Raw genomic sequence first — 15,565 nt, 5'->3', positions numbered from 1 at the left:
GCCTCTGTTTTCCCAGCAAGAGGGGAGACATAACAAACAATTTGCTGATTTATGATGTTAAAAGTCCATCAAGTCGCCTTTTTCGAGCTCTGTGCTCAAAGATCTCGAGTCTCTGGGCATACAGCTACAGATCTTGATGACTCATGGGTCTCCTGCCATGACACCAACCTTGTTTTTATGTTCTAGTCCTCTTTAAAAGAATGCAAACATTGCATTAGCCTTCCTGACCACAGACTCAACCTGCAAATTAACCTTTAGGAAATCCTGCACAAGGATTCCCAAATCCCTTTGCACCTCAGTTTTTTTTGTATTTTCTCTCCATTCAGAAATTAGTCATCCCTTTCATTTCTTCCACCAAAGGGCATGACATGCACTTTCCACCATTCCATCTGACATTTCTTTGCTCATTCTTCTAATCTGTCTATCTGTAGCCTCTCTACTTCCTCAAAACTACCTGCCCCTCCACCTTAGCTTCATATCGTCTGGAAACTTTTCAACGAAGCCAACAATTCCATCATCCAAATCATTGACATGGATCCCAACACAGACCCCTGTGGAACACCTCTAGTCACCGGCAGCCAGCCAGAAAAGGTTCCCTTCATTCCCACTCTTTGCCTCCTGCCAATCAGCCACTGCTTTATCCATGCTGATCACGACCCATTTTAACCTCATACTTAATAATCGACTCCAACATCTTCCCAAGCACCAAGGTCAGACTACCTGGGCTACAGTTTCCTTTATTCGGCCTCTCTCCCTTCTTGAAGTGTGGAGGGATATTTGCAATTTTCCAGTCATCCGAAACCATTCCAAGATCTAGTGACTCTTAAAAGACCATTACTAGTGCCTCCACAATCTCTTCAGACACCTCTTTCACAACTCTGGGGTGTACTTCTTCTGGTCCAGGAGACTTATCTATCTTCAGACCTATCAGTTTCCCAAGAACCTTCTGTCTAGCTATGCGATGCACCATCAATAACTCTTGGAGACTGGAAGTGAACGATAGGCTTTTATTAACATTAAAAGGGAGCACGACACTTCGGAGACTGAGGGGAGAGCAGTGCCCCAATCGCCTTTATACCGGGGTCTGTGGGAGGAGCCACAGGAGCAGTCAGCAGCGGGGCGTGTCCAGACAGGTATACACATAGTTTACCACACTATGGTAGCTTCAGACTTCATGCTCCCGACACTTGGAACTTCCACCATACCGCTACTGTCTTCCACAGTGAAGATTGATGCAAAATACTTATTCAGTTTATCTGCCATTTTTTGTTCCCCCATTTCTGCCTCTCCCGCATCATTTTCCAGCAGTACGATATCCACTCTCGACTCTCTTTTACACTTTATGCTTTACAAGCATGCACAGTATCTTCTTATCAGATCTCTCAAACATTAAAGATGAATTCTTGATCACCCAGCCTACATTGTTGTGTACTGTCCTTGCACTTTATCTGTTTATCTGCTCCGTGTTTTCTCAGTGGCCACTGCAATGTATTCTGCATTCCACACTCAGTGGCCACTTTACTGGGAACGCACTGTACCTAATAAAGTGGCCACTGAGTGTATGTTTGTGGTTTTCTGTGCGGTAGCCCATCCACTTCAAGGTTCAACGTGTTGTGGTTTTAGAGATGTTCTTCTGCACACCACTGTTGTAATGTGTGGTTACTTGAGTTGCTGTTGTTGTCCTGTCAGCTTGAATCAGTCTGGCCATTCTCCTCTGACCTCTCCCATTAACAAGGTGTTTTCACCCACAGAGCTGACACTCACTTGATTTTTTTTGTTGTTTCTTGCACCATTCTCTGTAAACTCTCGAGACTGTAGTATGTGAAAATCCCAGGAAATCAGCAGTTTCTGAGATACTTAAACTACCTCGTCTGGCACCAACAATCATTCCATGGTCAAAGTTATTTAGATCGCATATCTTCCCCACTTTGATGTTTGGTCTGAACACAAAAAGAAACTCTTGACCACTCTTGGCATGCTTTTATGTATTGGCTAGCTGCCACATAATTGGCTGATTAAATATTTGCATTAATGAGCAGGAATACAGGTGTACCTAATAAAGTGACCACTGACAGTATATTCCTGTACTACCTCAAAGTACTTATCCATGGCATAAACTGCTTGGCTGGCAATCAAAACAGAAGGTTTTTGCTGTTACTGTTACTTTTGAAAATAATAAACCAATTATTAATGACATCTATGGAATTGAGGAATGGAGATTAGAGTGGCATGGTAGTTTAGTGGTTAGCATAATGCTTTACTGCATCAATGATCAGAACTGGGGTTAATTTCTCGCTATTATCAGTAAGGAGATTGCATATTCCCCCATAACTGCATGGGTTTCCTCTGGGTTGCAGGGAAGGGAGCAGATGACAGAGATGGGGAAGAGTGTAGGGGAGGGAGGAGTTGACTGAGACAAGGAGGTTTGTAGGGGGGGAATTTTTCCCACATGCACTGGCTTACTGGGAAACCGATGGCAGGGCAGCTGTGTGGACTTGGTTGTAGTGTGGACTGGGCATCGAGCCATGGTGTTGCCGGTTTGCAGCCTTTCTGTGAGAGGACCTCGTTGACACCAGAGGAAGTGTGGCACAGCATCCAGGTCAGTGTCAGTTCTGCTCTCTGGTGTTCACTCAACAGAAGACCAGGCCTCAAGCCACAGTGTTTCCAGTTTGCAGCCACTCAGGAGAGAGGCGCCAGAGGCAGTGCTGAATGGCACCGATGCTGCAGTCAGTGCTGCCCTCCAGTGTTCACTCAGTGGAAGTAAAGCTGCGTTCAACTGCAAACTGCTGCAACATTCTTTGACTCAGGGACTTGGACTATTTTTTTGTGTGACCGTATTTTACCGTTACCTTATATGCGCTGGACGAGGCTTGTGCAGTGTATGACTGTTGTGTAGTTCCATTGTAACCTCAGATTGCACCGTAGCGTAGCGGTTAGTGTTAACACTAATCCAGCAGCAGTGACCTGGATTTCATTCCCAGTGCTGGCTGTATGGAGTTTGTTCATTCTCCCCTCCAGTTGCTCCGGTTTCCTCCCACATTCTAAGGCCACTGAGTCGGCTATGTTGGTGCTAGAAGCATGGCAACACTTGTGGGCTTCCCCCAGCACAATCCCCAGGCTGTGTTGGCTATTGACCCAAAATCACATTTCGATGTACATGTGACAAATGAAACCAAGCTTGTAATCTTTTGATTTAGGGCTAGGGTTATTGAAATAAAAAATACTTTAAGGAGCAGCAATGTAACACAATGGTTCGGACAATTCTTTACAGTACAGGTGACCTGGGTTAATTGATCATTTTAAATTGTGCCCTGAATAGGCTAGGATTAAATCAAGGGCTTATTCTGTGATGTATCTCAATAAACAAAGAAACTTCATGTTATCTTTCTGTTGGGAAAGTTTCTTCCCCAACCTGATCAACCATTCCAGTTAGGCCCTTCCCCACCCCTCTATTTATTATCTCAGTCACTGCACTGTAAACACTTCAAAACAATTTTACAATGCTGTTTATAATTATGCACCTGTGATAATTATTACTGCAGGTTGTGCGTTGCATCTGTGCATATGTGTACTGTCATGGTAATGTGTAACACTATTACAGTGCCAATGACTCAAGTTCAGTTCCACCACTGCCTGTGAAGGAGCTTGTATGTTCTCCCCATGACCGCGTGGGAAAACATACAAACTGAACTAAACTAAGAATGGTTGAGGACTTTAGGAGCAATCTTAAGCCTTAATTAAGCATCAACTATCTGAAGATGTGAGAACAGTGACCGTCTCAACCACCAATTTTCCCTTTTGAGGAAAGCAAATAAGTCTGTTACTCATTTTCAGCTTAGCGCGTGATTGTGTTAGTCATTGTGCAATACCATGTAAAGAGGGCTCAGTGGAGATTTGCTACACATGTTTCCCTATTTTTGATAAAAGCACTGACATGGATTATGAAGAGATAGGAAAAGGATTTTGGGTATTAGCAAGGATCCTGCCATTACTGGCAAACAGGCAAGTTAAGCTACTTACGGACTGGGAGAGTTTGAAAGGTTTCCGTCTGACTGTGTTTCCCTCTGCCTTTGCCATTGACAGCCGCCACGCGGAAGTGATAGGTTGAGTTGGGCTTCAAGTTGCTGAGGATGACTTGAGCTGTAAATAGGAGGAAGGAGAATATGTTATTCTGTCTCTGTTCCAACGTGTGATGATCATTGTAATTTACTTTTTAGGACTTGATTGTTAATGTCAAGCTTACAATTTGCAACTCTCACAAGTCACCAGAGGAGTTCAGCAGGTCAGGCAACATCTATGGAGCTGACAATTATACTATTATACAAGTTGACAATTACTGTTTATATCGATAAACAGTCGACAATTAGGGCCAAGACCCTTCATCAAGACTGGAAAAGGAGGAGGCAGAAGCCAGAATAAGAGATGGGGGGAGGTGGAAGTTAACATGTAGGTGAGATCAGTTGAGGGGAAGCTGTGATGAAAAGAAACAATGTGAGAAGCTGGGAGGGAGTAGGCGAAAGAGGCAAAGAGCTGACAAAGAAGGAATCAAAAGGGTAGTGGACCATGGGGGAATGGGAGGTGGGGAACCAGAGGCAGGTCATAAGGTTGTTGGAGGGGAAGAGGAGAGGTGAGAGAGTAACCAGAATGAGGGAAAATAAAGGGTGGGGTGGAACAAAGAGAACTGAGGGGCTAACTAAGGCTACTGTTTACTGTCTTGAGAGGTTTGAAGCTGGCCTTCCATCTGTCCATCATTCTCCTCACCTCCATCCAATTCCAGCCTTTACTCTCTGTTTCACTGACAGTCCTGATGCAGGGTTTCAACTGTCCCCCCCCCCCCCATCCCTCCCTCTATAGGTGACCTGACACCTGATGATCTCCTCAGGTAAACTTTATTTTACTCCGGATTCCACCATCTGTCTGCATGAGCAGTTGCCATCTCTCAGAGATACCTGGCATGTTAACTGTTTCTCCTTCTGCAGATGCTGCATAGATATTTCAGCAATTCCCTCTTTCTGCTGGGCATGTTTCACTATATAACTCATAAACCCTTTCAGTGCTTCCAATCACAGACATACCACTTGTTGCATATAGTCATAGAGTACTATAGCACCAAAACAGACCCTTTGGCCCATCTAGTCTGTGCCAAACTGTTATTCTGCCTAGTCCCATTGACCAGCATCTTGACCATACCCTCCATACCCCTCCCATCCATGTACTTATCCAAACTTCTCTTGAATGTTGCAATCAGACCCACATCCACCACTACCTCTGGCAGCTTGTTCCACGGTCTGAGTGAAGAAGTCCCCCCTTCAGCTTCCACTGAAACATTTCACCTTTCATTCTTAACCTAGTCTCTAAATCAGAATCAGAATTTGGTTTAATTTCACTGGCATATGTTGTGAAATTTGCTGTGCAATGGCAGTACATTGCAATACACATTAATAGAAACTAAGTTACAGTAAGGTTTGTACATATATAAAAAGGTTAAATTAAGTAAATAGTGCAAAAACAGGAAAAAAAGTAATGAGGTAGTGTTCATGGTTCAATGAGCATTCGGAAATCTGATGGGAGAAGGGAAGAAGCTGTGTCTGAATCACCAAATGTGTGTCTCCTACTGAAAACTACCTTGCATCTCTCTTTCTTCCAGTTCTGTTGAAGGATCAGAGATACCAAGTGAACAATCATCATCAAGGAACCAAGCACCTAGGCCTTGCCTCCTTCTCACTGATACCACCAGGCAGGAGGAACTCAAGCCAGAGGTCCCACAGCACCAGGTTTAGGAGCAGCTACTTTCCCACAACCATCTGTTCTAGAAATGACCCGCATCACCCTGACCATTGCTCCTTGGCAACAGAACACTTTTTCTCATTGTTATCTTCTGGGACAAGTCTCAGGAGCCTGAAGACCCACGCTCAACATTTTTGGGACAGCTTCTTCCCCTCTGTCGTCAGAGTTTTGAATAGTCCGTGAACACGACCTCACTATTCCTCTTTTGAACTATTTATTTATTTTTTGTAAAAGATAGACATTGTTTTAATGTCTTGTGCTGTATTGCTGCTACGAAACAACAAACATCATGATATGCATCAGTGATAATCAAACTGATTCTGATAACACTATGGGCCACCTCTTGCACTACCATGGATTTGTTTCCATGTTTTTGGACATTTTTATCGTCTCTTACTTCACTGTTTAATGTAATCTCCGTAAAATTTGTGTATGATTTATATTTGGTGTGGTGTCTTAACCTCAGTACCTGCAACACTGCTGTAATCATGGTTCTCATTATCACTGTACCTCACTGTACTTGTGCACATAACAATAAATTCGATTTGATTTGACTTGACTGGAGGCACAAGAGATGGCAGTTGTTGGAATCTGGAGCAAAATGCAGAGCACTGAATGAACTCAGCAGGTCAAGTAGTTTCTATGGAGGCAGGGCTATGTTTGATGTTGAGAGAGATGGGCGAGGCTGGTGTGGAAGTCCTGACATGGCGAGTGTTAAGATCTTTGAAGGATATAGTTTCCTTTTGTACAACAGTAGTCTGGAGCCATTTGATAAATGGAGACATAATAAGAATGCAAATGAAGGATCCTAGATTGACATTTACTACTGGTCAGTTACTTTACTAATTTTTATTATTGACCTTTAATGTGGAGATTCTTTTGGTTATAAATCCCTGTATTATCTGCATCTTTCTTTTCTTTCTTTTTACAATATTTTTATTCAGAAGAAAAAAACAAGATTTACAGAGTGCAACACATAGATACATCTCAACATAACTTGTGTACATTCATATATTGTAATAAAATTGATCAAAATGTTATAGCATAACACATATAGTATACCACTCTGTAATCAAAAATTTAAAGATAAGTCATACATCATAAAAGAAAATTTTTATATTAAAAAAGTCAACCCCCTACCAACCACCAAAGAAAAAAACCTGATGGATGACAATGGATAATTAGAAAAAAAAGACATATTCACTTAAGAAGAGAAGATAAAAATATACTTAAAAGTCTGTGCACTGTTAACCTTTATAAATTGGAAACGTAATTTAGGAAAGGTCCCCAAATATCATAAAAAGATTGTTTTGAATTTAAGACTGAGCAGCAGATCTTTTCTAAATTTAAATAAGACATAATATCACGTAGCCATTGAAGATGTGTAGGAGGGGTAGACTCCTTCCATTTAAGCAAGATTGCTCTTCTTGCTAAAAGAGAGGTAAAAACTAAAACCTGTAGGTTAGGAGTATTTAAAGTTATATCTTCATTTGCAAAATACCAAACAAGGCAGTAAGGGGATTTGGGTCAAATTGGACCCTAAAAATTTGTGAGAAGGTATGAAATACTTCCCGCCAAAACTTTTCAATTGTAGGGCAAAACCAAAACATATGAATTAAAGAGGCAATCCGAATCTGAATTAAGTCTAATATCACTGACATAGGGGTGGTGGGGTGGAGATACATCTCCACCAAAGGATTTGTTCCCTCCACGAGCCAGCAGTTCACCCTTGGGCAAGGTGAAGCACCTGCTTAGCCCACTGGTCAGGATCACGTGAAGCCATGGGAGCAGCTGGTGTATGGTCATATGAGCAGCCGGTGCAGATTGCAAGTCCTAGTTATGTGATGGCTGATGCCAGGGAGACAATATCTGAAGATTGTTGATGATGGCTGGGGTCACCCATCTTGTAAAGACACTGCCCAGAAGAAGGCACTGGCAAACCACTTCTGCAGGAAATTTTGCCAAAAACAATCATGGTCATGGAAATACCATGATCGTACACGTCATATAATGAATGAACAATCACTGACATATGTCAAGAAATTTGTATTGTAATGTGATTAGTGATATGATTATTTTGAACATTCACCATGTTATCAATTGGTCCATATCTGTACCTAATTAGCTAATTTCTGTATAAAAATATAATTTCTTTGTTCAGATTTTAGATCAGCTCGGTGACAGGTGCCACACTTTTCTTCCTGTGCACAAATAAATAAAATGTGATGGAGGAGCAAATGTTAGTTTTCAGAGTCCGGTTGATCACCGATGACACAGGAACTAGCAGGTGATGGGTGAGTCGGAGGGAGAAGGGGGTGGGGTGATCACAAGATGGTGCCTGGTTGGTGACTGTTGACTGTTCTTCTTTCCACAGATACAGCCTAATTTGTGCAGCAAAAAATTACACAGCTGTTGCCAGGACTTGAAGACCCGAGTTACAGGAATGGGTTAAATAGGTTGGGAATTCATTCCCTAGAGCACAGGAGAAAGAGGGGAGACCATACAAAATTATGAAGGGTATAGCTAGGGTGAAGGCATGCAGGTTTTTTCCTCTCAGGTTAGGTGAAAGGTGAAATATTTAAAAGGAATCTCAGGAGGAACTTCTTCACTCAGAGGGAGGAGCAAGTGTGGATTAGGCCTCCAGGGGATTTTGTAGATGCGGTTTCAACTGTAACATTTCTGAGAGGAGCTTGGATGAGAGGTGCATGGAGGGCCACAGTCTGGGTGCAGGGAGATGGGAGTAGGCATGGACTAGGTGGGCCGAAAGGCCTGTTTCTGTGTTATAATGTTCAATGACAGTATGACTTTATTTTCTTTTAACTTCTCCCGGGAAGAAAGCTCAGTTGCAGGCCGAGAGACTCTTTTGTGCTTCCCTCACGCACCACAGTTCTCTCTCGCCGCACCAGCTTCTCCTCTCTTACAACTTGCCCAGTCCACGGGCATGGTTGGAACAGAAAACAAAATCTCGGTGTTGGCTTCAGTGACGTGCTCCGTTGTGTCCATAACTCTCTTCAGTGTCTTGCGTTCCTGGGCAGAGCAGTTGCCACACCAAGCTGTGGAGCATCTGGACTGGTTGCTTTTAATGGTGCATTGATCCAACTGGTAAAAGGTGAAGGGGACATGCCAAATTTCTTCAGCCTCCTGAGGAAGCAGCGTCACTGGTGAACTATCTTGGCTGTGACATCTGTGTGGTTAGACCAGGACAGGCTATTGGCCAGCTTGATTGTATCGCTGTCTGTCTCCTTTTTTTTTTACAAAACTACAGAAGTTTATTTATACAAAAACACATGAAATACAAACATCATGTACTTACAAGACAGTGAACAAATTCAAATTAAAATATGATTATTACTGTCTATAAAACAGCCAATTCCCCAAGGGGCCCCTTGCTTTCTCCAAGGACACCTGAGCACAAACACATCCTGGAAAATGGGCAGGCAGTCGGCCCTGACAGAGCTCTCGACTGTCTGCTGCTTGGACCCCTGAATGACCACTTTGGCCAGGTCCAGGAGCAAGCCCGCCAGTAGATCCTCCGAGGAACACATCCTCTTCCGTACGGGGCACCCATATATCAGGAGAGTGGGGCTGGGGTGTAACTAAAACCTGAGGAGCGGCTCCCTCAAATACTCAAACCAGGGCTGTAACCTCTCACACTCCACATAAACGTGGTATGCTGACTCCTCCCAGTCACAGAATGGACAAGCGGACGGGGGTGTCAGTGAATCAACTTGACAACCTGCTGCACAGTACTGCTCTACGCAATACCTTCCATCCCAGGTCTCCAGCGTACAGCGGATAGATAGGTTTCCACCTCCTGCACTCTGAGCCATCATGATTTGTGCTTTGGCCCACTACGGTGGTCCCACCTGGGTTTAGAGCAGGTTCTTAGCCTGACAAGTCCGTATTTGCATCTTTGAAAAAGAAAATAGGTGCTTACTGGATATCTGAAATAAAATGGAGAAATAGTTGGAAATGCCAGTTGCTTCCAACAGTTTCTCTTTATATTCTATGCACACAGTTTTCACAAACTAATTTGATTCAAATGTAAATGGTGATGTGACACCATGTGTAATAAATTAAAGCACCATTTACGTTTACTTGGGTCTGCATGTGTATCAAGCTTATTCCTCTGCATAAGGTGGAGGAGACTGTTGAAGTACTACAGAAGTATTGTTGTTATTTGTAATGCATGTTTTTCCTTGTTGTAATTGTTTGCAGGGACCGTGCGGAACAGTGAGCAATATGTTATGAAACAATGGGATGTGAGAGTACATGGTGTTCAACAACAGGATAAGTAGACTCAGCGGGATCTACTCAGTTTACACGTTGAACTGCTGTGAAGATTCTCAATTGGGGCACACAAGGATCATGGAGCATTTAGTGGCAAATTTCCCACTGCTGGCTGAACAAGGAGCTCTCTACCATCTGATACCCACTGCCTTGGGAAGGCAGCCATCATAACCGAGGTCACCACTGCCCACATTCCCGGTGACTCTCTCTTCTCCATCCCCTTCCTCTGTCAGAAAGCATCAAAATTTGAGAACTTGCAGCACCAGACTCACTCATATAATCACTGGAGTTTAGAAGAATGAGGGAGGATCTCATTACAGCTGATCGAATATTGAAAGGCCTAGATGAAATTGATGGGGAAAAGATGTTTTGTATAGTGGGTGAGTCTAGGACCAGAGGGCACAGCCTTAGAATAGAAGGATGCCCCTTTAGAACCAAGATGAGGAGGAATTTCTTAGCCAGAGGGAGGTGAATCCGTAGAATTCATTGCCACAGATGGCCGTCATTGGGTATATTTAAGGCAGAGATCGATAGGTTCTTGATTAGAAAACATAGAAAAACATAGAAAGCCTACAGCACAATACAGGCCCTTTGGCCAAAAAGCTGTGCCAAACGTGTCCCTACCTTAGAAATTACCTAAGGTTACCCATAGCCCTCTATTTTTCTGAGCTTCATGTACCAATTCAGAAGTCTCTTAGAAGACCCTATTGTATCCGCCTCCACCGCCATCGCTGGCAGCCCATTCCACGCACTCACCACTCTCTGCATAAAATACTTACTCCTGATATCTCCTCTGTACCTAGTTACCCTGATAAGTTGGGGTATCAAAGATTATGGGGAGAAGGCAGGAGAATGGGTTTGAGAGTAATATAAATCAGCCATGGTGGAACAGACTTGATTGGGCTGGACTCAATTATCCCTCACAATTCTTTCTAGTAACTTCCCTACCACTGACGTGAGATTCACTGGTCTACAGTTACCAGGATGACTCCGGATTCCCTTCTTTAATAATGGAACAACATTAGCTACTTGCCAGTCCTCAAAAATGTTGCCTATGGCAAGAGAGGACATGAAGGTCTTGGTCAAGGCCACAAAAATCTTTTCTTGCCTCACCCTGTAACCTGGGGAATATGCTCTCAGCACAGATCTCTCTATTCTCCATGTCCATCTCCTTGGTAAACACTGAAGGAAATACTCATTAATGACCTCACTCACATCCAAGCAAGTATTCTCCCATTTATCCTTAAGAGGTCCCTCACTCTCCCTAGTTGTACAGAATACCTTGGGATTCTCTTTAATCCTACTTGCCAAGGAGTTTTTCATGGCCCATTCTGGCTTTCCTAATTCATTTCTTGAGTTTTTTCCGACTTTATAATCTTCAAGAGGTTTGATTCTGGCTTCCTTCACTTTACATACTGTGGCACAGCCCGTCCCAGCGTTCCTGGTGGTCAGCACTATTTATTGTTTTTGTGTTAAAATGCTTTGTGGGATTATGGTGGGTTGGTCCAGTTCATTTATTGCTACATTTTAGCTTATGTGTCTGTGGGTTACTCTGACCGTAACTGGGGTGTGTGATAATCAACTCCCTGGTCTGTATGTGACTGGGTGGGTTCTTGCCACGGGTAATAGTGCACATGCAGTTCAACTCTTTGAGTGATTATGCAGAAAGCCTGAAGTCAATAACTCATTTCCTTCTACCTTAGGCCACAAACTTATCAATCACCCTGATGAGTTATTAATTACAAACTTTCTGCATAATCACTCAAAGAGTTGAACTGCATGTGCTTGTAACGAGAGTTGTATAACTCATCTCCTTCTACCTTAGGCCACGAACTTATCAACCCTTCTGGAGGTCCAAGATCCGTAAGTTCCACGACCGCTGGACTAAGTGTGTAAATGCAGGAGGGGACTATGTTGAAAAGTAAACGCGTTAGGTTTTCTAAAATTGACTCCTTCTACCTTAGGCCAGGAACTTATCAATCAATCCTCGTATGTACAGATACCCCTGTCAGGGTCCTTTATACAATTAGTCTATATCAGGGGTTCCAACCTGGAGCCCACAGATCCTTCCTTAATGGTATTGGTCCAAGGCATAAAAGAAGTTGGAACCCCTGGTCTATGTGTATAAACCAATCTTATGTGTGTATATATATGGTTTTTTAATTGGGTTTTGTATGCAGCCATTGGGCTTCTGAACTGATTCCGTGGCTCTGGACTCACCTTGCGGTTCATGTTCTGTGAATTATTTGTTTACTTTTTTATTGTTAGCACAATTTGTTCTTCTATCGCAATTTGCATGTTTGGGTTGTGTGGTACTCTATTGAGTTTTGTTTTGAGTGATTGCCAAGGTTGTACGTGGTATACATACTTTGATAATAAATGCACTTTGAACTTGGAACAGGAGAAATGGCACAGAGAGGTGACTTCAGATTGTGACCAATTCTGGTCATGAGTAGATCTCAACAGAAAAATAAGGAGGTTGCATTTTTGCTCAATGCCTACACAAAATGCTGGAAGAACTCAGCACGACAGGCAGTATATATGGAGGGAAATATACAGTCAACATTTTGGGACAAAACGTTTCACTGAAACATCACTTTCATTTTCTTCCATAGATGCTGCCTGACCTGCAGAGTTCCTCCAACATTTTGTGTGTGTGTGTGTTGATCCAGATTTCCAGCATCTGCAGAATCTCTTGAGTCTCTTGTTCCCTTTTACTGTTCAGCGGTAGGGTGTAATGTTAACTTGATGAAAAGAGATGGCAAGATGAAGCTTGAGAAATTCAAGACAGGGTGCACAGAGGAACAGTCAGAATTCGAATGTAGATCATAAACAGGAGGGGTCAGAAAGAGATGACATGTGAACTAGATTAAAATGGGTATAATGCATACAAGTGTATAAAAACATCAGATACAAAGCTGGTGAGCTGTGTTCACAAATAGATACAGCTCCATATCACAGTGTGAATAACAAAGACCTGTCTCAGACTGTGGGAGAGATGATTGTTTAATATTCTGGGCTAATGGGTTGTTAAAGAAAAGAAGCAAAAATACTAGAAAGGAAGGGGTTGTTTTTAAAGGTTCCAAGAAACCATTTGAATACAGAACAAAGAAAGTAGAACACAGCAGTGCAGTACTGTCCATTCAGTCCATCTTTTAACCTACCCTAAGCCTTCCTTCCCACATAGCCCTCCACTTTTCTTTCATCAATATGTCTATTTAAGATGGGCCCCTAAAGCATCCGCTTCTACCACCACCCCAGCAGGGTGTTCCATGCACGCACCATTCTTTGTGCAAAAAACTTACCTCTGACATCCTGCTATAAAATCCTCCAATCACCTTAAAATTATGCCTCCGCGTATTAGTGAATTCCAACCTGCGGAAAATTTCTGGCTGTCCACTCGATATATGCCTCTTATCCTCCTCCACTCCACAGGGAAAACCCCTAGCTTGCTCATCTGACCCTTATAAGACTTGCCCTCTAATCCAGGTAGCTGGTCAGATTTAAGGAGCAACACTAGAGGTGTTACATGCCAGCATAAAATTCATTTCTTACAGGCATTCTCAGTAGAACAAAGACATGCAACGGAATCATGAAAAACTACACACAAAGACTGACAACTAATGTGCAAAAGAAGATAAACTGTTGAAATACAAAAAAAAAACAGTATTAATAAATAAGTAATCAAATATATAATCCTGAGAACATGAGTTGTAGAGTCCTTAGAAGTGAGTCCATAGGTTGCTGAATCAGTTCGGAGTTGAGGTGAGTGAAGTTATCCACACTGGTTCAGGAGCCTGATAGTTGAAGGGGAATAACTGTTCCTGAAACTGGTGGCGTGGGACCTAAGGATCCTGTACCTCTTTCCCGATGGCAGGAGTGAAGAGATGGTGGGGGTCCTTGATGATGGATGCTGCTTTTCTGTGAGCTGCCAGAGAGCCAAAGGGCACATGTTCTCTGCTGCTCTGCAGCAGTCAAGGTTTCAACAGTTCTACGGCTTGCTTTAGCTGCCTTCCAAGCGCAGCAGTAAACAAGATGCCGCCCACACTGCCGGAGGTTATACTAGCTACAGAACGGAGCAGATGGAAGTCCTCATTTTATTCCATGTTTTTAAAGGTTCATTTATTTTGATTTGGTCCATTTCCAGGAAGCATTAATATAATGCCCAGCTGGATAATGACTACTCTGAGCACGTTGCTGAGCTTTGGAACATCCAAGCTGTCCTAATAATGCATGTCCTCAATCTACCACAAAGCATGCCTTATGACCGTGGAGAGCGTTCTAACTGGCTGTGCCACTGTCTGGTATGGAGGGGCCATTGCCCAGTATCAGGAAAAGCTGCAGAAAGTTGTAAACTCAGCCAGCTCCATCAAAGGCAACAGACACCCCAGCATCAAGGACATCTGCAAAAGGCGATGCCTCAAAAAAGGCAGCATCTATCATTATGGACCCCATGACACAGGACATGCCCTCTTCTCATTGCTACCATCAAGTGGGAGCTCCAGGAGCCTGAAGACAAGCACTCAACGTTTCAGGAGCAGCTTTTTTTCCACCACCATCAGATTTCTGAATGAACAATGAACCTTTGAACACCACCTCAGCATTCTTTTTGCACTGCTTATTTATTTTTTATTTATACTTAATTTAATTTATAATTATTTTTTATTAGAGTCATAGAATCATAGAAAAATACAGCACAGAAATGGGCCCTTCTATCCATTTAGTCCTTACTGAAACATTTAAACTGCCTACTCCCATCAATCTGCACCAGGACCATACCCCTATAATCCATGTACCTATCCAAACTTCTCTTAAATGTAGAAATCGAGCACACGTGCACCATATGCACTGGCAGCTCATTCCACATTTTCACGACCTTCTGAGTGAACAAGTTTCAGTCACAATCCTCTTAAACTTTTTACTTTTCATCCTTAACCCACGACCTCTGGCTGTAGTCCCACTCAACCTCAGTGGAAAAAGCCTGCTTGCATTTACCCCATCTAGACCCCCTCATAATTTTGTATACCTCTATCAAATCTTGCCGCAATCTTATCATTATATCATTATATTATGAAAAGTGGGCTGGTGGGGTGGAGATACATCTCCACCAAAGGAGGTGTAAAGTGCTCCTTCCCTCCGCTAGCCTGTAGGTCATCCTTGGGCAAGATGAAGCACCTGCTTGGCCCCTGATCAGGGTCACAGGAAGCCACGGCAGCTGGTCGTATAAGCAGCTGGTGAACATCGTGTCCTGGTTGTGTAACTACTGATGCCAGGCAGACAATCTCTGAAGAGTATTGATAAAATCTGGGGTCACCAGTCTTGTAAAGACACTGCCCAGAAGGCAATGGCAAACTACTTCTGTGGAAAAATTTGCCAAGAACAATCATGGTTCAGACCATGATCGTCAATGTCACGATGATAATGATGACATATTGTACTGTAGTGCTGCCACAAAACCACAAGTTCCACAACAATTGCCAGTGATTTA

General features: G+C 43.0%; 1 protein-coding gene across 5 annotated transcripts in view; it reads right to left on the bottom strand.

The window, feature by feature from the left end:
* The window catches only part of LOC132393532 (neural cell adhesion molecule 2-like), a 1,581,614-nt gene that overhangs the window by 127,470 nt on the left and 1,438,579 nt on the right, over window positions 1–15,565 (bottom strand). For all 5 annotated transcript variants that reach the window (XR_009511912.1, XM_059968913.1, XM_059968912.1 and 2 more), the window contains exon 13: window positions 4,021–4,140. Coding sequence is in view for 4 of the 5 variants with exons in the window: in XM_059968913.1 (XP_059824896.1) it covers window positions 4,021–4,140 (120 nt within the window). In the remaining variant the exon portion in view is untranslated. The remainder of the gene's footprint in view (window positions 1–4,020; window positions 4,141–15,565) is intronic.

Source organism: Hypanus sabinus, chromosome 4 (genome assembly GCF_030144855.1).
Source record: "Hypanus sabinus isolate sHypSab1 chromosome 4, sHypSab1.hap1, whole genome shotgun sequence".
NCBI lineage: Eukaryota > Metazoa > Chordata > Chondrichthyes > Myliobatiformes > Dasyatidae > Hypanus > Hypanus sabinus.
The sequence above is the reverse complement of the archived record's forward strand: the minus strand, read 5'-3'. Positions and strand labels throughout refer to the sequence as shown.